We start from the raw sequence: 22,026 nt of genomic DNA on the forward strand, positions 1-22,026 counted from the left end.
CTGACAACTACAAGAAAAGCGGGTGTATGGTGCAAAGGCCATGGCACTTGAACAGCAGCGGGCAGAAGATAGATATCGAGCACAGATATCAGGTAAACTTCTCACCCTTAATGTCTCTGTTTACTCACATGAATTTTAGAGCTGTCCGGGACACCGCTACAAGCGCTTGCAGACATTCAAGGTCAGAATGCAGATACAGCGATGGAGGACATAACCGCATCCCATGATGCTGAAGCCCCTCTCCTCGAGGTAACTGAAGCAATGGATGATGCACAGGGGCCTGATGAAGAGGCTTGAGAGGCTCCCATTCACGCTGTGCATGATATCGCTGGCGAGAGGTAAGTAGTCTTCCCGCTGTGTCGTATATATTCCTGACCAGGTACGTCAGATGGCATGAGCGTTCATACAAGGATGCGTGAACATGGCGGAACCATGTACAGCGGATGGACGAGAACTGGCAGCCCCTTATGCCAGAGCTCATCGACACCTATCTCGCTTGGCAGCATCCGCTCTCAACTCCCGCAGCTCCTGCAGCTGATGAAGCACGAGATAATATGGCGTACACCTTCGACATTGCAGTACTTAATATATACACCCTCACCCCCTCCGTTACAGTCCCTCGTGCTGCGAATGCCACCATGGCCCAGAGTCTCGTGCGAAATGGATACCTCGGTATGACATCTATCAACCCCTCCTTGGCGATCTCTTTGAAGAGCCTAGAGCTCCTCCGAGCTCTCCGACTTTTCAAGGCTTCGTTCAGCATTGAAGCTTTCGCCAAATTACTGTGTCACTACTACAAGGTGAGTCATGCCAGGCAGCCGAGACATGTAAATCAGACTGAAAGTGAGACATAGCTACCGTTTCGACACTGCTATTGTACAGTTCTCACGGACGTGTTCGAGATTTACCTCGCCATCCTGCGTGAGGTAGACAAGTGCATCACAAGCACTCTCGGTCGAGACACACTGAACTGGCGCATACTGAATGCTTGTCCCGCATGTTGCTATAAAGTAAGACTGGCAAGCTAACCTCACTTTCGTTGACATGTCTGCTCACTATTTGTTTCACTTACAGCTGGAAGACGAATCCCCACAGGTATGGAAGAGAATGTTTTGCATAGATGGGAACAACTCCCTCAAGCGTATCGCCCAGGTCGGTGGCAGGTTATGCAGCGATATTTGCGTGTTCAACGAGAGCAACTACTACCTGTTGCTGGAGTATGTCGATCAATTTGCAGATGAGGTGGAGAATGAGATCCTTCAAAAGCATGACACAGATGAGCACAGCAACAAAAATGATCCAGATCAACTCGATGAGATGAATGATCCGATGACAGGCACTTCGGACTCTGCAGTCATCCCATGCACAGATAATTGGAAAGCGGCAGCAGCAGATGAGAAGAAGTGCATGTGGGCAATCTTCGAGGAGACGAGGATCTTCGCAAGTGCCTGTCCGCATGAGTTCGTTCTGTGGCTGATCAACATGGTCCGCAGTGGCAAATTGTAAGTGCTCCCCCATTGTAATTAGAACATACTCACTGATTTTCTGCAGAGCAAAGTATCCTTTGGCCATCATATCGAGGGTGCTTGAGGTGTTTGGCGAGAAGTCACTTTGCGGATATGACATTGGATGCAGTTTTGAAGGGACCATATGCCGCAGCTCTCTGGGTCTCGAGTGGCAACACCATGGGTGTAGATGCTGCGTGAATGCCTTTCACGGGTACTCTCACAACTATCGCTGCCAGACAACAAATCATCCGAACGCAATCATCGGCATGAGCTTAGAGGACCTGGAGACACTCGAGCGTGTCTTCAGCAGGTCGAACGAGCTCACCCCGATTACGTGATATGCATCGCCCTACTGCCGCTGCATCTTCATCGACATTGACTTCAAACAGTGGGATGATGAGAAGTATGCTAACTTGAGTACGATGTTGTACAACAACTATTTACAGGCCCTCAGGATCATCGAGATGGACAATGTGGCCCTTCGTGAAGCCATGGGGTCCCTTGAGATTGAGCAGGACAACATCGAGAAGTGGTATGCCGAAGAAGCACAGTACTTCGCGATGCTCAGACAAGAACCGGAGTGGGATGTCCATGCCATGACGTATGTCGAGTCCCTTCAAGAGCTTCGGGACATTGAGTAAGTCCATTTTGTACTACTTGCTTGACGTATGCACTCGCGAGATGTGTTTTCAGGAAGCAGCTCAGCAGTACATCCTCCACTTTTTATGCGGGAATCCCTGACAGTTACCAGTTCCTTCCTCCAACCCCGGAGGTGCACTCGTACTCGGTGGCTGAAGCCGCTCACACATGCAAGCTAAAGACAAGCGCCAGTCATTGATGGAGTGGCACACAATTGTGTCTCAAGATGTTATTGAGATGGAAGTCAACATGCAGCTTTCGAAGCAGTGGGTGCCGACTGATCATGAATATCTTGACACCGTGCGATACATCTCTACATGCAAGTACCACCACGCACTTGACAACCTGCAGCGGCTCGTGGTGCTGCATTTGTTCGAGCTCCACAAACTCAATCTCTTGCAAACAGGTGAGTCTTGAGTGAGTGTGCTGTGTTCCGTTCTGTACCCTGAGTTGTTCTAGCTTACCGCATGAGGATGCACATCGCAAAGTCTCTGCAGACTCGGTGCGAGGCAATCCGCAATGCTGTGCAGGTATATAATGCAGCAGCAGGGGTGCTCAATCCTCCGAGGCCTACACTAGACTGGGCTAAGATATCACACTACTCATTCCTCGACGAGTTTGACCTCCTACATGACACTCGGAATGATGTGTGCGAGAAGCCATGGGCACGGCAGGCCATCTGCGAGACTATGAAGCTTGCCCGTTCTGCCAGATTTATGCACTGGAAGGATTCTCAGGCATGCCTTCACCAGGTCAGTGCCGCAGTTTGCACCCCCAGGTCATCATCACCGCATCGGACGCACAAGCTCCTGTACACAGCGACATTCTGCAAGAGGATGATGATGCTGCTGGCGAAGATGAGGAGGCTGAGCTCCAGATCAATGGGCTTGTCGAGTACATTTGCAATCTGTCTATCCAGTAGTTGTCGTGTACGAATGCATTGATTTTTGACATCATATATTGAGAATACAGTAAATACAATGTTTGCCCTACAACTCAAATGACGGAACTCGCAGTGAGTGCAGAGGAATCACATTTGAAGGGGTAGACAACAAGTAGGATTGTGAGTCGATCATGCATGAATTTGCGGTGCCACAACTTGACTACTTGAGTGCAAGTTGCGCTGCTTCACTTGATCGATGCGCGTGGCTGTCGATGCTACAATGCCACCCTCCACTCCTGCTGGTACTGTCCTGCAACACATTTATGTTGTTCTGGGGGATCCGACCTGTCGTAATCCAGTGGTGGGAAGTTCACAGTGCCTACATTGCGCCAATACAAACTGTCTATTAAACTCACCGGGATGCCATCAAGTCCTGACATTGCCCATGGCAAGTGCACCACACCCTGGCCGATCATCTTCCAGTGCCACAATATGGAGCAGGTGACTGCCATTACTCTGATCGCCGATATATTCAGCAATCTGTATGCATACATCGACTCTGTTGTGTGCGATGTCAGAAAACACCCGCTCTTGCATCCCAAGATCCATCTAGTCAAGGGGGTCAATAAATGGTATGTGTCCTTGTACAGGAGAGATACAGTGATCTACCTGACTTGGTCAGTGAGCTCTTCATGCACACCTTGTTGACTGACTGACAGCCTCAAAGGCCCGAATGCGAGGCACAAGTCAGTGGATTTCCCGGCATGAAGCACTGCTCCTTTATGCACCTGCAAGATGTGATCGCATTCTACATAGACAAGGGCGATGAAGGTGTCATTCAGCCAGTCAGACCACTAAACATGGGGATTGGACAAACCCCAGCGAAGCCTCCTGCCATGGCACCTTCCACGCCGAGTTCGAACCACCCTGAAGGTTCGTCACAGGCTCTCTTCTATTAAACTTAGTCTGACAGATATCACAGAACCATATGGCTGCAGTACAAGCACACAAGATATTGCAGGCCCCACTGCCGCAATGTTTGCACATAAGTTCCATAGATTCTAGTCGGTCGAATTGCAGTCTAATCCGCTCCTTCAGGCTTGAAAGTGACCGAATCAGGAAGAACACCTCAATCCAGTCCTTCGCGACATAGCCATGGTGTCCATGCACAGCAAGTGGCATTGGTGTCGTGTACTTGCCCTGCACAGAACCCTTCACTGCTCACTGACTATTCCCCTTCTCCCTCGAAGCCTGCTTCACAGACGTCTTGTGCTTCCTATCCACTGATGCTGACCTCCACTCTCCCGCTCATTTACCGATATATTCGCAAGCTTTGTGGTGTCACAGGAACGATCATGGATTGTCAAGTGGCCATCGCACTCCCTCGGGAAGTCACACACCTCCCCTACTGGGTTGATGAGTATGTCTACAGTCACGGTTACAGCACAGGCGCTGTCAGGCTCTTCGAACATGCTTTAGCTCTCGCCATAGACAGAGATCATTTCATTTGTATCTTGGCTCCCCGCGAGATTCCTATCTGCGAGCTTGGCTTTCTCTATAGTCTCACTACAATCCCTTCACCGTGATGATTCATGTATAGTCTATGATATAAATCTATCTACATTCCTCTGCATGTCTTTCCTTCCCCCAGGATTGAGTCACATGCATTGTGGAGAACGCGTTGAATTGAGTCAACCTCGTGTATGTATTCACACCCTACACAGTTCTTCAGTGATTCTATGCCTCACATGGCAGGCGACTCGAGCTCACCGCAGAACCTGCCAGCCCTCGAGCGCTATCACAGTAAGTTCAGGAAGAAGATGATTACCACCAACATGCGCTTTCCATGGCGCCAACGGACAAACGGATGCTCATCCAGAGGACACCAGCAGAGAAGGCCTCCTTAAAGGCCAAGCATGCTGTACACAAGGCGGCGCTCCAGGGAGTGCTTTGAGAAGCTCGTGACGGAGTGTGGGAGCTCGCCATCAAGCTAAATGAGCGCTTCAGATCCAACACTGTCGACTACTTCTTCCAGGCCATCATGCAGACATCTCACCTCATCGGCAAGAAGAGGAAGACAAGCATGTGGAATGCATTTCTGCACAAAGAAGTCCGAACTTTGAATCAAGGTATGTAGTGATGCCTGACTCAGGCTGAAGCCTGTATGACTGACATGTCTCTAGCCCTGCCAGCAGGCATTGCCCACAAGAAGTCATCCACCTACACCCATGAGATATCAAGGAAGTGGCACTCCATGAGCGGAGAGGAGAAGATTGAGGCCACAAAGGATGAAATCAAGGCACTCGAGGAGATACGGGCAATGAAGGTGACAGTGCAGCATAATGTGCCATTGAACGTGTTTCATAATGCTCATGCAACACTGGCCAACATACAATGGGAGGTAGGCTATTTCACATCCTTCAGAATGTTCTATGCCCTGACACAAATTTACACGTAGCTCGACATGCTCTGGGAATGTATGGGTACTGAGGCTCTCCTGGTCTCCGTCCATCAGGGGAAGCTCAGATTCGTATGGTCAACCTTTTGTCTACCACACTAGCGACAACATTCCAGAAATCTTTCATACGGTTACCCAGAAGACTCCCATGGATTTTGTGCTCAAGATGGAAGCCTACTGTGTATCTGGAATTGAGGGTAAGCAGGTAATTGCATGCTGTTGTGCTTATGCTAATTAAATTTCAGGTGTTGTTACTAATCATGTCAAGAATCTTCTCGCCCTGAAAGCAAAGACAGCAGCTCTCATCATGCAGAAGCTGAGTGCATACACCTTCCATGCACTCATGTTTGATACCGCGCTGATAGACTTACACAGATGAAGTAGCACATCCTACGGAGATCCTGCGCATGTACTACAACAACTTCGGCGAGCACATCACGATATGCTATGGCATTGTCGTCGAAAACTGGCCACTCACCGAGTTCAAATGCCACAGCCAGATCACGTCAAGAACTGAAGTCGAGGTTCTGCATCACGCATTCGAAACTAGCATCGCGCGGTTCTGAAAGCTGACTGAGGAGCAGTTCAAGGACTGGCAGGACGGTGAGTTTCAGAAGAGGATAGGCATGATGGACATAGAGGCAGATGATGATGAAGATGGTGAGCCCACAGAGGCTCCACAGACAGGTATATCCATCTCACTTCGTGTTTATGACATAGCTAATTAATCTCACAGGTGCTCAAGCCGTCAACACCGAGGATATCACCTCCCCTGCCGACATCCTACCTTCGACTTCTCCGCTTTTTTTGCTTCTTGTTGTCATTCTTTCCTGCTATACAATACTATACTTATAGAGTGAAGCTACCATAAATTAACCACCTTATTATATATCTTATGCTCAGTGTGTGGAGCAACGGCGCACCCAAGCCATTGCACAAAGTCAGTCACGTCGTGATTTGGCATATACTAGGAGTGATACAAAAATTCTATATGAAAACCCGGCACCACCTGCTCACGTAGTCGTTGCATGAATGGCGGCTGAGATGCTGGCGGCCGTAGCTGGCGGCGGCGGCAGCAGCAGCGGCAGGGTCAACGGACAAGGCATTCAGCAAGATGGTAGAGAAGGGGGCACTGGTAGTGGGAGCAGCAGCGGTGGATGCAGTGTAGGCACCGCCTGCAGCGACGTTTGCAGGTGAACTAGGGCTGGCCGCCACATTCTGCTGCCGCCTTCTTCCTGGGACCCTTCTTCACGCCCTTGTCACTCCGTACCTTGCAAGGCTTTTTCTGAACAATTAGCCCTGAGCCATCCGACGCCGTGACTGCATTGACAAGGTCAGTAGATAGCGGCTGGCTGGTCTTCGACTTCTCGCGTCGTCCAGTGGCATTGTCTGATGCACGCCGCTTCTTGCCAATGACTGCAGTGTTGCCCTCCATGGTGGGGGTGCTTGTATTCACTGGCGTGGACGTAAGTGGAACCGGAGAGAAATGAGCCAGAAATGGGAGTAGTCAACGGCGGCGGTGACAGCGACAATGATGACGGGTGCGCACTCGGGGGCAGGATGTGGCGGAGCTTGAGGGCATGTGCCTGAAGTCTGATGGACAGGGCGGGCCATCGGGATCTTTAGATCCGATGGGCGGGACTGCTGGCACAGCGCCCGAAGCCTTATCAGAGATAGTGAGGAGATATCTTATATTGGGGGCCGACACTATTTGCGGGTGCTACTCGGAGTGTAAGGGGAATAAGCTTTCTAAGCTAGTTAGCTGGCCGTACCCGGTCCGTACGGCAAGCTAATAAGCTTCTAAACACGTGAGGTCCAGGTGTCATAACCTGTTAGAAATTGTGCTTAGTTCCCAATTAGGAAGGTAGTGATGGGTGCTCTGCTTTCCCAACAAAAAGTCTAAATAAGCTCCTAAGAAAAAGTTGGGTTTCCCTGATGCACCGGATTTTGGCCGGTTATACCTGCCTCCGGACTCGGGGGTCAGTGGGGTTCGAGGATCAGTTATATATGTTCGGATAGGACATGGTACTGTATATGCAGGAGTCCTATTTAAATCAACTTGCTAAAGTTGCTATAAGCACTATCAAAAACTCCTCAGAAAGTAATAAGTATTAGTGCTACAGATGGGGGTATACAAGATGATCAATTCAAGCACATTTTGTGCATAATTATATGTTCGCATCCCGCCTTGTGACCCGGGTCCATATTTCCAATCACCCTAAACTTCCACTGTCCAATTTCCTCCCCGACAACATTAAGCCTACACCGTCGTCTGACGATATCGACAATAAATCCAGCACCGTCTACACGACGTTTTGAGCGTAGATTACCGCAGGTAGGCAGAGTGCACACCCATCATGAGAGCAAGGGTCATCGAATGGCCACGAGGGTGGATCTGCACGGCGGCGACGGAAAACCAGCTGATACATAGCATAGACTTATCTTGGGGGGTCATCCACTCCCTGTCCGCGGCGACCATCCGTCTTAGCTCCCGAACTAGATCACAAACACAAATTCGCAAGTTTCGATGAGAATCATCGCCGTCCACCGAGGCTGACACAGATGTCGAGGATGAGTGGAGAGCCCCTGAGCAGCCCTCGCGTCAGATGCGGGTTCTATCGAATTCATGGCATGGAGGTGGGCTGGCCGGGGTTCCACGAGCTGCGATAGAAGCTCTTCTTCTTGCGCACACTGGCATTGTACGCGGCTCGGATGGCATCCGTCGCAGTACGGTCCGGCGCCGTCGCCGTTGACACGAACGATGGCGAAGGGGAAGTTGCCGTGCTGAGCTCGGGGCTCGACCTGGGTGTCGCTAGTGTCAGCCGAGGGAGCTGCACAGTAGCCGGCGGGGACATTGGCAGCAACGGCGGCGGCGGCGGCGTGAGTGGCGACGACCCACAGCTATGGTAGTGGCTCGAGTTGGAATCCGTGGACAAGCTGTGTGGTGAAAGCGGCGGCGACGTGGGCACCGGCCCGGGCGCCGAAACAAGCGCAGAGGGTAGAGAAAAGAGAGGGGACGGTGTCGGCTGCTGTTCTGCCGTGCGGAAGGACTCGGGGAGTGTAGGAGGAAACGCAGAGAGGAAGCGCGAAATGCGATGCGCGGAGCCAACATCGACGCCGACGTCCTCGGGTGGCGTAGCGTGCGGGGCGGGGGCGACGTCCGCAAGCTCAGTGCTGCGAGCCTCCCATGTCGCAAGGTTTTCGCGACATTGCGCCGCAAAGGGTTCCATTGCTGAAAAAGTACGGTGGTAAGGCAGAAATGTCAGTCGCGCCCCGGATATGAGGAAGAAGGGGTGTACCGGGGATGCCCTGTGCGATGAGCTCGAATAGTGGTCGCACGAAGGTGTTGATGAACCATATCTGACCGCGCGCCTCGCTCAGCGGATTGTCCGAGGGCTTGACGGATTCGGGCAGACGGAGATGCTTCTCGAGCAGCAGCTGGCTGCTCCACTCCGACTCGAGCGCGGTGACCCAGTGCTGCGAGACTATGTAGGGGCGACTCTATAGGCAATCACAGCACTAATTAGCTGGCGGAACGTGCAAAGCACGATCCCACGCAAGAGCGCGCGACTCACGGGATTGCTGATGTCCGCGCACTTGATGAGCGCCTGACAAACCAACACCTTCCGTCGGAGTTCAGGCGTCTCACCATCTGAGATGAGCTCACGAAAGCCCGTTATGAAGTCATAGTGGATGCCCATGTCCGTCCCGAGCACGGTACCGACCAGTACCTTGCGGAACGTTGCGCCGCCCGTGGAGCAGTCGAGCAAAGATCCGAGTCCATTGTGCCGCATGATCTGCAGGATTAACGCGGCGTGCATCTGCTCAAGCACTGACTTGTCGTCGTACACCACCGCCAGAGGTGTTTTGGCGTTTTTCTACAAAGTCAGTATGGAGTTGGTTACGCGCACGGAAGTGATCGTACTTACCATGAACGTATTCGTGAGTCCGGGATGCCCGACATCGTGGCCTACCGCTGCAATGAGTAATGCAAACAGATCTTCATTATTGAGACAACAAAGGAGGGAATCATCAGTTTGGTCTTTATCTCGTTTCCATGTTCGTGGGTCTGCATGCAGTAAAATTGATACAGGAGGGGCCATCCCCGCAGAATACAAGAAGAAGTATGTGGCTTGCAAGACATCGAGCGCATGCTGGAAGTTGTGGTAGGTGTTGCCCTGACGGTATACCTGCCGTAGGTGGTACAGGAAGCCGGCAATATGGCCTGTGCAGGGATAATATGAGCGGAGTGAGGTAGGAAACGAGCAGTCACTTACTCAAGGGTACACACAGCCTCTCCTGCATACCTTCGATACGAAACAGGGCCTCAAAAAGAACGTAGGTGCAGGCGAGGATCTCTTCGTCTGGAAGCTTCTGCGGCTCAAAATTCCAGCTCCCAAGGAACTCAACGAGGCGTGTACGTATGGGATTCTCGAGCGCGGTGAAGGACAAACTAAAAAGAGATGAGTACGAGAAATAGTCGTGCAGTAGATACGGGGCAAGACTGACTCTGGCATGGCCTCAAGATTGATGACAGTCTCGGTGTGTGCACGCACGTCGATGAGCACTTCGGCATACCTACGGAACTTGAGATTGAGTTAGGGTGTGATGGCGTGTACGCACTTTGTTTCGCCTTTCTCTGTCTCCTCCCAGCCTCCCCAACCGTGCCCCAGTGTGCCATCGCTAAGGGCTAACGCCAGACCGCCGACGTCAACACTGCGACGCCGTCCAAATGCTACTTCGGTCATAACGATGAGAGTAAGGTCAGATTGACGTCCGTGGACAAAGGCAGCGTGTGCGACCGTCCGAATGAAGTCGCACGGCCAGAAAGCCGAATACAACAGCTTGAGGTTTACAAGCGCTACACAGAAGATTGAGATGGTACTTTCAGGTATGTTGAGTAGGAGAAAACGGAAGGAAAGATGGCATCTGGACGAGGAGACGAGGAATATTTCAAGGGCTGTGTGCTTCCCGCGATGCGGGCGCCTCGAGCACGTGGAGGAGAGTTTGGGCGCTCCGAGACGCGCCAACTCCGACGCGATGAGTCGTCCTCGGCTCGGCGTCTGCCACCATTGTCTTCAGCTTCTTGTTTCGTAGCTGGCCGCATCAATGAAACTTGTACTTGTTAATCATCCCTTGTAAATATTACAGTTCACCGTCACATCTATCACCCAAACCACATCATAATTGGCAGGTCTGATCCGATTACCCTCACAGCAATGTTTTGGTTCATGGTGCAGGAAATCCTGTTCTAATCCTAACTTTCATCATCGGGCGCTGAACAATTTCACCTCAACACGAGGCGAGTTCCACCCTCCCGTACGTCTTATCGTCAGCTAGATGTTCCTACACTTCTCTCCCCTAACCACATTAGCTCCTCGCGGTTCTCTCCTTGTGGACGCGATCCACCAGCTGCGGACTTCGCTGCGTGTCCTGCCGATCCCGGCTAGCAGCTTCTCGAGTGGTCACACTATCATTACTGATCCAGACTCCCAGCCGGGCAGCAGTGGAAGCACACCTGCGGTGCTCCTGGTGGTCAAAATTTTCCTTTGTGGTCGCGATCCACGTTCCCCCGTTCACGCTACCGTTGCGCGGTCCGTGCGTGGCCTGGATGGTCCTCTGCACAATCGCCAACCTCTATCGATTGAGCCCCGCGTCGTGCTCACGCTTCTTCCTGTCATCTCAGATTGCGGGCCGCCCAGCGGTTCGTGCGGTCCGCCTCTCCACCCAAGCGTCTCGACGATTCTCTGTCGAAACATATTCTAACGTATCGCCTGCAGCGTGCTCATCCCCCCGCGGCGTGCGCAGCATATGTGTGCTCTACAATCGATTGAACCTGTCGTTGCACGGTTGGCATTCACACCGCCATGATGCTGACTATACTCGATAGACGACCGCAGTCGTAGGAGTTCAGTGGTTTTCTCTTATCTGGACATTCTGGTCTCGACTTGGTCGTCTGGCATGGAGGCAGAGTCGCGTATGTTTCTGCTTACCTCGTCCTGGTGTGCTCACCGCTTCGCGGACTTGGTTCTTGAGGGCCGGACGATCTGCATATGTCCCTCTCGATCATCGGCATTGCGCTACACATCCCGATCCATTCATTCACCCCGCATTGCGGGTGTAATAGCTCTTGACTCTTTGGCTGTCATAAGCACTGATCTGCGTTCGAGTTCAAGTTGCGGATTTTACTCCGTCACAGTCTGATGGTCTAAATATTCTAATCGGCGTGCTCGTCCCATACCTCCTCTCAGCCGCCGATCCATCACGTTATAGTATACATGCGTCCATCCCGGCGCTATCCACCGCGGAATTCCGTGCCCGCAAGCTGATCTACAAATTCCGCTGCAGATTTCCTCTCCCGCGAGCTCATCTATAAATTCCGCGACTCCAGACGGCGCGCGAGCGCCCGCGAAGCAACTCTAATTCTCCGTGGCCGCCTCCCTTCTCCCGCCATGCGTCTACATGGCCCTCCGTGCTTCTAGTCCACGAGGGCTCCCCGTTCAGCGCTTATGGGTGAAGGACCGATGCGCGCAGGGCGCAATCCTGCGGAAAAATGCGCTCGGCCGGTGAGCGTGCGCGGAGGCCAGTCACCGGCGCGGCATGGAGTGATGCGCCTTGACATCGGTGCTCTGGGGCCACCGTATGACGTTCGGACTCGATTTTTTTTCTGCGGTACCCTCGGTGCCGGCTCATGTGCGGGGATGCAGGGCCCGATCTCGCCAATGGCCTCTCAGGAAAATTACACCGAATTCTTCTGCGTGCAAGCCCCGGTCGGTGGTCGGTGCGTGTTCCCTCCGTCTGTGCGTGGGTTCGAATATGTGGATGGAGACCGCGTGGCTGTGGCGCACACGACCCTTGTTTAGAACACATCCGTGGTGCGATGCGGTCCTACTGGGTCGCGTCTCCCCTGATGCCTGCTGGCTTTTGTGCTGGAGAGACGCATGATGCGGCATCGGTCTGCGGTGCAATCTCGACGTTTATGTCGTTGGTCCGTTACAGACTGAACGGTGGAATTGCGTTCGCTGGTTGTGTTTCTTCTCCAGTGAATTCAAATATTTGAGACCGTGGAGCAGTGTGGCGATATTCTCTTCTCGTGCGTGGACAGTATGAATTGATGCAGCGGCGGACCACGTCCAATTTTTTTTTGCCGATAATATCCTTGATCGATGCCCGCCGGTGCGTTCATATTGCAAATTTTTACCGCTGCTGCGATTGCAAAAATTTCTATGATACATATGACGAGTACATCTCCACCAAGAGACAATATGAAGCTAAGAGCGTGAGATGTCGTTAAAACGGATATCTATATTTACACGCGGGTATCGGCCATGTATGTGAGAATCAAACATTCCATTGTCGTTCGGCGCCGACGCGTCCAGCGGCGCAGACCCGATAGGCGGGAAGGACGCGGACCCGCCGCCGTGCACCCGCAGAGCGCCGGACCCCCGCACAGCTAAGCGTAGCACTCGGACAAGAGCGCGCGGCGATACCACGCGTAGGCGTCGGGCGCGGCGCGCTCACAGTCCGCGGGCATGGTGAACTCGTCGGTCGCACCGAAGGCGGTGGTGGTGGAAGAGGTGGAGGCATACGATGCTGGCTGCGACGACGTGGACTGCGAATGCGAGTGCGTGCGTACGTTCCGCGCAAGGGGGTGCGCGGGGTGCATGGGAGCGGAGAATTGCTGGGAGAGCGAGACGGAGCGCATGGCATGGTCGAGGCCCGTTGGCGTGTGCTGGTCGTGCCTGCGTTGCAGTTGCTGCAGCTGCCGCAGTTGCAGTTGCTGTTGCTGCTGCTGCTGTTGCTGTTGCTGCTGCTGCTGTTGCTGCTGCTGCTGCTGCTGCTGTTGGTGCAGATACTTGGGCGCGAGACTCTGCTGCGGGGGACGAGAAACTGGTGGGAGAAATTGTGAGATCAGCAGCGTTGACGCGTAGGAGAGTAATGCAACTCACCCTGCGCTTCGGCAGGTGTTGGGAAGGGGATGGTGCCGTCGACGCCGTAGCGCATGCTCCAGTGGAGGCTCTGGGCGGGGGTCATGAGGGGCGCAAAGGGCGGAGGTTCGACGGGGCTCGAGGGATACGGGAGGTCGGCGTCGGCAAAGCGCCAGTTGCACTGGTCCTCGCGGGCGTCGGATGGGTCTGGATATGTGCTGGAGGCTGGGGATGGGGAGCGGAGCCAAGCGGAGGGCTGTTCGCGGGCGTGCATGCGCTGGCGGGTGTACTGGGGGCGGTCGTCGTCTGGCTCGGGAGACTGGGGGACGAGGGGATGTGGGAGATAGACCTGGAACTCGACCATGATGGGCTCCTCGGTGAGGGGCCCGACGTCGACGAGGGGCACGGCAGCGACGGCAGCGCCGCGGCCGTTGTGGACGGCAAAAGGGTGCAGGCGGAAGACGCTCATCATCTTGCGCATCGCGGGGGATGCGTTGGTGGCGCGGAGGGGGACCTCGGTGCACGAGGAGAGATGGTCGGGATCGGTCGGGGGCGGGGAGGCGGGCTCGAGCTCGAAGATGAAGTCGGAGTCGGGGTCCGAGGGCTCCGGCTTGATGTTCTCGGCCGGGGACGGGGAGCGGGGGCTGGGGAGGAAGATGGCCCGGTCGACGGCGGGCGCGGGCTCGGACTCGATGGTGTACAGCTGCTGCGCCCGGGACCACTGCGGCGGGCGGGCGGAGGGCCCCCCGGACGGGCGGGGATCGGCGAGGACGGTGCGGTGGGACGACTCGGGGTAGTCGGGCATCGCGCCGGGGAACGCGGACGGGGAGAGATCGGCGGGGGCGAACGCGGGCCCGGCGGGCTCTTGCTCAAGGGCGGGGAAAGGTGGCCATCGGTGATCGTCTTGGGCGGTGTCCCATGTGGAGAACATGGCTCCGGTGACAGACGGGTACGCCTGATCGGCATTCGCGGTGGGGACAAAGCCCGGGGCAATGGCGGCGGGCTGCTCGAGGGGAAAGTTGAAGGCTGGGTAGGACGGGATCGGACCGGAGACAGAATCTGCCGTCGGTGCATAGTACGCCATGGGTGCGGGCAGTCGAGCACAGGCGGAAGAGCTCTCGCGGAGATGACGGGCGGTGGGTGGACTGGGGGAGCACGGATGGGAAGGGCAGGACGACTGCTCTATTTGAGTCCGTGACGCCCTGCCCGCCTTTCTACCGGTCCCCCAAGTCCCTCGGACACGCCTCCTCTGATCCCTACCACGTCCCTCAGCCTCGCCGTCCCCCTCCTGCTCTCTCACCCACCCTCTTCGATCCTCTCCCTCCTTGCCTAATCGGGACGACTTCTCCAAGCGATCCACATTGTTTGGCCGCCCTTCGAATACTGCAAAACAAATCTTACCCACCGGCATACGCGGGATCCTCCCCATCCACTCGCGTACAAGATCTCCCCAGCCTATACTAACTTGTCGACTGCTCGTCCAGTCGGTCCGTTCGCCCACAGGGCCACCGTCGCATTTACGTTTTTTGGTCTCCGCTCGGTGTTGGAACTCCGCGGCACTGCCACCATCTGCGCCAATCTACCTCCGTGTCTCCACCGCCACTCGACCTCTTCGCACTCTCTCTGGCACATCGACGTATCGCGCGGCCGAGCTCGCCGACACGCTTTCCTCACGGCATTTTATCGCCCATCCGCGACATCTGCAGACATTTCGCGCTGCTTTTATACATCTCGCGCTATCCCCGCGATTCGGGCCTCGTCGCTGACCACGCAGACGCGGGCGTGGTATGGAATTTAAACTTATTGGGGGAATTACCTCATCCCGGGCCAGATCCAGTATTTACTACTCACCACCGTTCGACCCGCGTGCTGGACTAGTGGGTCATCACCCTCGCCGTCATCCAACGCACGCATCAACGCGCGGACCCATTCACGCTTCGCCCTTCGCACGCGTGTGCACGCCCTCGCTCTATTGCCATACAATGTCGAGCGATCGTCCCCGTGGATCGGTCCCAGAATAGGGTCACGTGCCCGCGCTTGCCGAATGGACGGAATGCAGCTCCGTGACGCTACACGACGGCCAGCTGGTGCGGGTCGATGGGTGCGTACGTCATGGCTCGGGTACAGGTCGCGAGGGCGCGATCGCGTCGCGTACGGGTGGCTGTGGCTCGCAAGGGCGCGATCGCGCCGCGTTCCTAGTCGCGGCGCCCAGTGCGGGGTTAGACCTGCACCCGGCCGATCTTCGCTATCCTCCCTGCCTTTCCTCTGCTGATGTACGTACTCTGCTCGTTCGTGCTGCATGCGGCCACCCTGGTTGTCCCCGTCACCTTCTATGGCAAATGGGCAACGGCCAGAGGGGTCCTCCCTGAGCGATGCGTGAACACGCGGCTACCGGCCGCTCAGGGTCAGTCGCGTCTATTTGCTGTGGTATGCTACCTCAGCTTCTGGCCCATCTAACGTTCACCGACCGAGGATTTTTCCAGGACAAAATCCAGCTGTGACAGACGTCGCGGGTCTCGGAGGGCTCCGATCGCGGACCCCGGTGTGTCCACACGCGCCGGTGTTCAGGCGTACATCGCTATCCCGGCGACTTCTCCAGAGTGCTCTTCCCGAATTCTCTTCCCGCCTCGCGAGTGCAGAAATTGTCTTTCACCAAGTACTGACGTCAATACGTCCACCCGCCCATATCGCGCCATAGCGGTGCTTCGCGAGCTTGAGCTTGGCCTGCGGGCTACAGGCGCGGACGGAGATTAAAACGCTCCTCGCTCCGGGACGTGCTCCTGTCTTTCCGGGCGGGGCGTCGCGAGAGGATCCGCTCCGTATCCTACGTCCCGATCCCAGCTGACAACGCAAGGCACGCCCGCGCCGTTATCTAGGCTCCGGTACCGTTTATCGTCGGGGCCAACGCTGAAGAGGCTTACTACTGCGTAGGCGTTCTGAGCCCGGTGTGAACCCCGGGCGCGTTCGAGGACCGAGAGTGCGTGGGGGTGCTGTGCTGCTTCGGTCATCAGATTGCGGAGGCGAGGCGGGGTGCAAGGCGTAATGCGTACTGGCGAATGTTCTGCGCAGCGAACTTGATGATCTTCTTCCGCGAACGTTGGCCGTTCGGTGGGCCGTGCGTCCAAGGGTTTGACGGCAGTTCAGGTGTGGCGTCGGCGTGTCTGTGGGTTTGAATGCAGAACAGAGTTGCTTGTGGCCGTGGTGGACGTGATGTCATCCGTCGTTGATGTTGATGCACATTCCATCCCTTCTCGCTCAGAGCTCCCTTCTTCGAGGCGTGTCTGATGTGCTATCGCAGCGTGGACGACTCGGGGGTCCCTCAATTATTCCCTCTCAGGTCTGGTAGATGACACAGTCGTCTTCAAGATCATGTAATGGGCCAAACTGCGCTGCTCCATCTACCGCGCGTAGTCGCTCAAGCTCAACTTCCGACCCCCCACGAGGCCCCTGCGCCGACCTCCGGTCGAGCACCAGAACCCACCCATCACCTTACAGTAACCTTCGGATTCTCTTCCTTTGACGAGAACGGTCTCGCACCTCAGTCAGAGACCCGGCTACGTACATCCACGTCAGCGAGGCTCGTCGCGCCACCGTGCCTGCCAACTAACAATAGGCGCTGGGCTCGGTGCTCGCAGCGCGGGAGATGCGGCTGGGCGCGCGCGCGCGGTGGCTAGGGGAGATCATCGCGCCATCGCGTCGGCCACTGTCGGCGAACGGACGAGTGGAACGGTGACAGCGGCGCTGATAGGACGTGGTTCGTACAGACTCGCGTCGGCCGGGCGCGCGGGCCGCCAGGCTCCTGGGCCGCGGTGGCCAGGGTGCCCTCGGTTTGGTCAACGTCGACCGTCGTTGCGGAGGCTGCGCCAAGCGCCTGCTAGCTTGGGACGGCGTGCGAGGCCGCTTTCGGTGCTGGTGCCCGACCCTAATGCGTGCCTGGCGGGGCGCGATCGGGCGCGCAGGGCACATTGTACGTGTCGTCTGCGATCACGCATCTCCGTACGCTGCGACTTGCGGCTTGGTAGGGACGTCGCTAGTGCGCGCAGAATCCCGCTCGCGGCTGCTAGCGACCATTTGCTACGTGAGCTCGTCGTTCTTTCCTCAGTGGGCCGACCCGGTAACTAGCAAGTTTTTTCCAGTCCCCCTAGCAAGTCCAGATCACCACCGCCTGCGCCAAGGCCTGCGCGTAGGCCGCCGCCAGATGTGCGCCTGTTGCGCTGGCGAACGCGTGAACGCGCATCGGCGCCATGCCTACGGTTAGTACTTCAACAGTTCTCCGACTCCATTCCCATCAGCTGCCGCCGTACCTCGAACCATTGTTTTTCATCTCATTCTAGTACTATTGTCGCTCGAAGACGGATTCTCCGTCGGTGCCAATGAGCGGATACGCGATCCTGCCCGCCACGCTCAAGCTCAGGATCTCAAGCCACCGCCCCTCTCCTTTGTGCCGGTCACATGTAGTCTTGTACATTTCAGCGCCAGCGAATTAGGATCGCGCTTCTGTCGTACGAGCCCAAACTCCTGGTTGGCCTTGTTTCCGCCGACTCGGGTTCTGACGCGCAATTTTGAAGACGCGTACTCGACGCTGCTGATAGCGCACCGCTAGAAACGATGCATTGTTCTCATCTCGAAGCTGACATTGACATGAAGTATGCCCCGTCCTCACGTTGGCGACGCGTTTGATATAGCGGACAAACAGCGACGTTGTTCTCGGTGGTAACACATCAGCATCGTGCGTGCCATCTTCCTTGTTTATCGCTAGATGTTGATGCACTCGCAATTCATATACCTGACACCATCCCGAATTTGCTGATCGCACACATGCCAGATGTCGCACTGCCGCACGTTCTGATCCATTCGAAGCCTGGCGATGTACACTCGTCGCAAATTCGGTTCGTCAATTCAGCCTCGGTCTTCCATGCAGACGGCAGACTTTGTTGACCCATTCCGTGCGCCCACAACGAATGACAATGTGAGTCGTTGAAATTCTCCATTTACCCGGGCACAAATCGGTCCAAGATAACAATAGTACAATGGCAGAACCCACTCGAAGCGGTGGTCTTCCGTGACCACCAACTCGGATTTGTTGACAGCAGAAAGGCTAGATGTCGCACTATCGCAGGGTAGCAAGTTCTGAGCCATGCGAAGTCTGAGGATGTGATCATCACAAATTCAATTAATGCAATCGAGTCTCGGTGAATACAATCTTCAATGCGGATGCAAACTCCGTTGATTACTCATATGCTCTACCTACAAAAAATTGCGCATTACCGGACCGTGAGTCGCTCAAAATTTGCATTTATCCCAGGTCACAATTAAATCCAGGGCGATTTCACTGTGACAGTACAAGGGCAGACCCTGCTCGAAGTGGTGCTTTTTGTTGATCGCGTGGTACTGACAGTCAAACTGACAGGAACCGCTGTCCTCACGCTGCGGACACAAGCATTTCATATCGCCCTCGGACATGCACGGCGTCGACATCGTCCCATCGCCTGCAGTGCGGTGCTGTAAGTATCAACATCAGCATCGGTGCCGTCCAGCAGCCGTGTTCTTCCGCGAGGGCACAGGCTCACATGTCGCGGTGGGATTTCAAATGACACGAAGTACTTTCGCTCAAGCCGCCTGCGAGGTGAGTGCCCGTGGCCAATCGAATTTTTTTGCGCGCGTCGGCGCTGAAGTGCGGATCCGGGCCAGTGCAGGCACTCCCCAGGTGGCGGTGGATTTTTTTGCGCTGCGGCGCGCCTTGGCGGCGTTACGAGGCTCTCTGCAGGCGGCCCTGTGATTCTAGTGTGCTCGGGAGGTTTTAGAATGCGAACGCGCCGTGGGCTCGGTGTCGTGCGCGCTCGGTACCGGTCGCAATAACCCCTCGCGCGTGCTGGTTTACGAAAGATGTGCCTGTGTCGGATATGATAGAGGGGATACTCATCCATGAGCAGACACTGTGACACTGCATCCTCCGACACAGGCACGAGCATCGCTCGCTGCGCGTGCTGGTTCACAAAAGTCGCTACACCGGCCGGGGCATATAGCCCGCCACCCCCAGAGCTTCGGTGTAACTACAGGCCGTTCTGCGAGAACGTGTGTATGTTTTCGAGATGCTCGGGATCGCGGGCAGTGATTATTGAGCGCGCACGAAGGCGTGTGTGCAGACGAAGTGATGCGATGGCTGGCCATTTGCGCGAGCTTCTCTGACGTGTCTTTTTCGTTTTCTCGTTTTCTGGCGCGGATGGAGTTCTAGAGTTCGCCTGGATCTAATGCGGGATGGGGCTACGGTGTGGTGGTGCGCAGGCTGTGACTCGGAGATGGGCGTGGTCCGTGGGTGGAAGCCTAGGCCGGTGTACGTGGGGCGCGCAGTTGGAGCACCTTACAAACTTTAAAAGAAATTTGTGGTCACTGCGCGCGGTACGGCACGCGCATCATGCATTCGAACGCGGCTTAGACTAGCGTGGGGATAAACGGGCTATGGCAGGGACAATGCAAAAGGGAGCGGGCGCGCTTTGCGGAGCGGTGCCCTGGCCAGTGCTTCTGTGGATCTGTCGCAGAGACAGGATGGGCGGGTGCATGTGCGCCCGACGCGGTGGGACACGACACCGCGGAGCACCGTCGCTGTCGTGCACACTATTGTGTACGCGTCGTGGACAATACTTACTGTGTCTGGCGTCGTTCGCGATAGAACGGCAGATGGAACGTGCTTGCGCGTTGGAGTTGTACGTGATTTCGCTGGGTGCTTATCGTGTATTTGTTCTACCAGCGCGCCACAGAACTTTGTCGGAATGCCGTACTATCGTACCAGACGTCGAGGTGCGCAAACACGAACTCTGCGGTGAAGTTAGGGTTCTAAATTGGCTGTTAATGGCGACTCCAGGACCGGCTCGGCTCGAAGCACAAGTTGACGATCCGCGGGACGCACTTGGGCTTCTCTCGCTCGGGATCGCGCCACTGCGCGACGTGGAGCTCCGAGGACGCCACCCCGCATCGGCGGGTATCTGAGCGGGCACCTGGACTGAGTGGCCGGTCTGTTCTCGCGGGTACGCCACCGGTCACCTATCCCGCCTCCCGCCTCCGGCCCCGCCGCCCCGCCGCTATCAGTGGCGATGTGGCGGGTGCATGTGGCCGGCGTGGCGTGGCCGTTCGCGTCGATCGTCCTCTTTTGTCATCTCTGCTCAGTCTTCGGCCGCATCGGCATGTCCGCTCCCAGTTGAGTGGCCGCTATGAGTGGCCGTTCCAAGTCTCCGTTATCTCGGTTCCCTTTCGTTCCTACTGCCGCCGCGTGCGCTTGCCGGATCACCTGACTTGTCTCCGGTGATTTGATTCAATTTGGACGATAAAGTTAATGTCCCTGAAGTAGTCTTTCGCATCCAGCCGTCTCTTTCCCGCCTGATCCCTTTCATTCTCAGCGCCTCTTCGGTAAGCGTCGGTCCCAGTTCTGTACACTCAACCGGGTCCATTGAGTACTCACCCATGTCCTTCGCCCTTCCCTCCTCCGTTACGTCCAGCCCGCGCAAAATACCTCGAGCACATTGCATGCGCCGTACGTCAATGGCGACGTCTCTATCAATGCTTCATCCTGGCCGCATGGATCCCTTTCTTGCCACTTCCGTCAGCCATTCTAACCGTTTGCGACGTGGTGGGTCTTTATTACAATTGGGTCTCTGACATGATCCAGCTCAATGTACTCCTTCTAACCGCTTACTTGACAGTTCTTTTAAGTATTCGTGCAGTCGACTAGATTTCACAAATACACTCAGTGTATGTCGCCCCATGAAAAAAGCTTTCGAGCAGTGGATCACATTGTTGACTCACGGAGAACACGGTGTGCGTCCTTTTTTTATACGCAGTCAAGGCTGTTTACCCGCTTAACTTGCGGTTTCCGTCATAGTCCCTTAATCTGCTGTGTCACAACCCTCGGTTCGATCAGAACGACATACAGCATCAACGTGAGTGCGAACAGACTGTATTCCGAAGCCTCCCCTTCTCGCGCCTATTACCTCTTCATGCACCATTTCTCCGCCGTCGTTATGCGAAGTGACACTGTCCCCGCTCGTTGGCCATCCACTGACAACGAGCCTGCAAGAGTGACGCAACTGAGCGAACTAGAATACGAAGGGAATAGGTGATGGTAACCTCATCGATACCTCGCCTGATGTGATGAGTGACAGCACATCCCTTACAATTTGGTCGATTGGACGTTCTCCGCCGGCCAGAAGCCCCGCATTAACGCATTTCATTGTCAGAATTTACGGGGCAGCATATACCGTTTGCGCTGGTTCCTCAGTGCCTTGCTTTCTCGCGGCTATGCTAGAATAACGGTTGGATCCACTCCGAGCGCTGTACAATCGTACGTCCTCCACGCACTCAGGGACTTGTGCGTGAATGCACTCCGAGTTTCTAACCCTAGGTCCCCTGACAGCATTCACGCTGCGGACCCAATCGTTCGGATGCTTATTCGAGCACGCAAGGAGATACGGCCGCGTCATGGCCACAGCACTGCGTAGAAACTCGTCGGTAGCCAATGATGCGGACATCCAGTGTCACCTTCTCCCTTCCACTGATGGCGTGGATTCCGCCCAGCTCTGCCTGCAGGTGTGTCTTCATAGAATTGGCGGAAGTTCA

The 22,026-nt window shown here is 55.4% G+C and overlaps 9 protein-coding genes across 9 annotated transcripts; 6 read left to right on the top strand and 3 right to left on the bottom strand.

Annotated features, from left to right (window-relative positions):
- Nucleotides 1–467: 467 nt before the first annotated feature.
- Nucleotides 468–1,846, top strand: SCP_0508050 (hypothetical protein; the record flags this gene model as incomplete). The annotated part of the gene is made up of 4 exons (XM_027758861.1): nucleotides 468–800; nucleotides 855–1,010; nucleotides 1,075–1,502; nucleotides 1,552–1,846. The coding sequence occupies 4 exons, from the start codon at nucleotides 468–470 to the stop codon at nucleotides 1,844–1,846; spliced, it is 1,212 nt and encodes a 403-aa protein (XP_027614662.1).
- An 84-nt stretch (nucleotides 1,847–1,930) lies between these two features.
- Nucleotides 1,931–3,069, top strand: SCP_0508060 (hypothetical protein; the record flags this gene model as incomplete). Its single annotated transcript, XM_027758862.1, has 5 exons — nucleotides 1,931–2,145; nucleotides 2,202–2,280; nucleotides 2,340–2,553; nucleotides 2,607–2,794; nucleotides 2,860–3,069. 5 exons carry the CDS (start codon nucleotides 1,931–1,933, stop codon nucleotides 3,067–3,069), a joined length of 906 nt encoding a protein of 301 aa, XP_027614663.1.
- Nucleotides 3,070–3,522: 453 nt separating this feature from the next.
- SCP_0508070 (hypothetical protein) lies at nucleotides 3,523–3,989 on the top strand (the record flags this gene model as incomplete). The annotated part of the gene is made up of 2 exons (XM_027758863.1): nucleotides 3,523–3,707; nucleotides 3,758–3,989. 2 exons carry the CDS (start codon nucleotides 3,523–3,525, stop codon nucleotides 3,987–3,989), a joined length of 417 nt encoding a protein of 138 aa, XP_027614664.1.
- A 1,082-nt stretch (nucleotides 3,990–5,071) lies between these two features.
- SCP_0508080 (hypothetical protein) lies at nucleotides 5,072–6,343 on the top strand (the record flags this gene model as incomplete). Its single annotated transcript, XM_027758864.1, has 8 exons — nucleotides 5,072–5,159; nucleotides 5,214–5,431; nucleotides 5,489–5,560; nucleotides 5,628–5,685; nucleotides 5,734–5,808; nucleotides 5,864–6,012; nucleotides 6,073–6,175; nucleotides 6,225–6,343. The coding sequence occupies 8 exons, from the start codon at nucleotides 5,072–5,074 to the stop codon at nucleotides 6,341–6,343; spliced, it is 882 nt and encodes a 293-aa protein (XP_027614665.1).
- Nucleotides 6,344–6,686: 343 nt separating this feature from the next.
- On the bottom strand, nucleotides 6,687–6,923 carry SCP_0508090 (hypothetical protein; the record flags this gene model as incomplete). The annotated part of the gene is made up of 1 exon (XM_027758865.1): nucleotides 6,687–6,923. The coding sequence occupies one exon, from the start codon at nucleotides 6,921–6,923 to the stop codon at nucleotides 6,687–6,689; it is 237 nt and encodes a 78-aa protein (XP_027614666.1).
- Nucleotides 6,924–8,112: 1,189 nt separating this feature from the next.
- Nucleotides 8,113–10,236, bottom strand: SCP_0508100 (HD-domain/PDEase-like protein; the record flags this gene model as incomplete). Its single annotated transcript, XM_027758866.1, has 7 exons — nucleotides 8,113–8,720; nucleotides 8,788–8,989; nucleotides 9,064–9,366; nucleotides 9,418–9,713; nucleotides 9,766–9,941; nucleotides 9,998–10,066; nucleotides 10,112–10,236. 7 exons carry the CDS (start codon nucleotides 10,234–10,236, stop codon nucleotides 8,113–8,115), a joined length of 1,779 nt encoding a protein of 592 aa, XP_027614667.1.
- A 592-nt stretch (nucleotides 10,237–10,828) lies between these two features.
- On the top strand, nucleotides 10,829–11,970 carry SCP_0508110 (hypothetical protein; the record flags this gene model as incomplete). The annotated part of the gene is made up of 2 exons (XM_027758867.1): nucleotides 10,829–11,192; nucleotides 11,837–11,970. The coding sequence occupies 2 exons, from the start codon at nucleotides 10,829–10,831 to the stop codon at nucleotides 11,968–11,970; spliced, it is 498 nt and encodes a 165-aa protein (XP_027614668.1).
- A 971-nt stretch (nucleotides 11,971–12,941) lies between these two features.
- Nucleotides 12,942–14,827, bottom strand: SCP_0508120 (hypothetical protein; the record flags this gene model as incomplete). Its single annotated transcript, XM_027758868.1, has 2 exons — nucleotides 12,942–13,378; nucleotides 13,438–14,827. The coding sequence occupies 2 exons, from the start codon at nucleotides 14,825–14,827 to the stop codon at nucleotides 12,942–12,944; spliced, it is 1,827 nt and encodes a 608-aa protein (XP_027614669.1).
- A 5,267-nt stretch (nucleotides 14,828–20,094) lies between these two features.
- On the top strand, nucleotides 20,095–20,719 carry SCP_0508130 (hypothetical protein; the record flags this gene model as incomplete). The annotated part of the gene is made up of 3 exons (XM_027758869.1): nucleotides 20,095–20,120; nucleotides 20,175–20,214; nucleotides 20,279–20,719. The coding sequence occupies 3 exons, from the start codon at nucleotides 20,095–20,097 to the stop codon at nucleotides 20,717–20,719; spliced, it is 507 nt and encodes a 168-aa protein (XP_027614670.1).
- Between the last annotated feature and the right edge of the window lie 1,307 nt (nucleotides 20,720–22,026).

The sequence above is a fragment of the Sparassis crispa genome (assembly GCF_003851025.1).
Source record: "Sparassis crispa DNA, contig_000004F, whole genome shotgun sequence".
Taxonomy (NCBI): Eukaryota; Fungi; Basidiomycota; class Agaricomycetes; order Polyporales; family Sparassidaceae; genus Sparassis; species Sparassis crispa.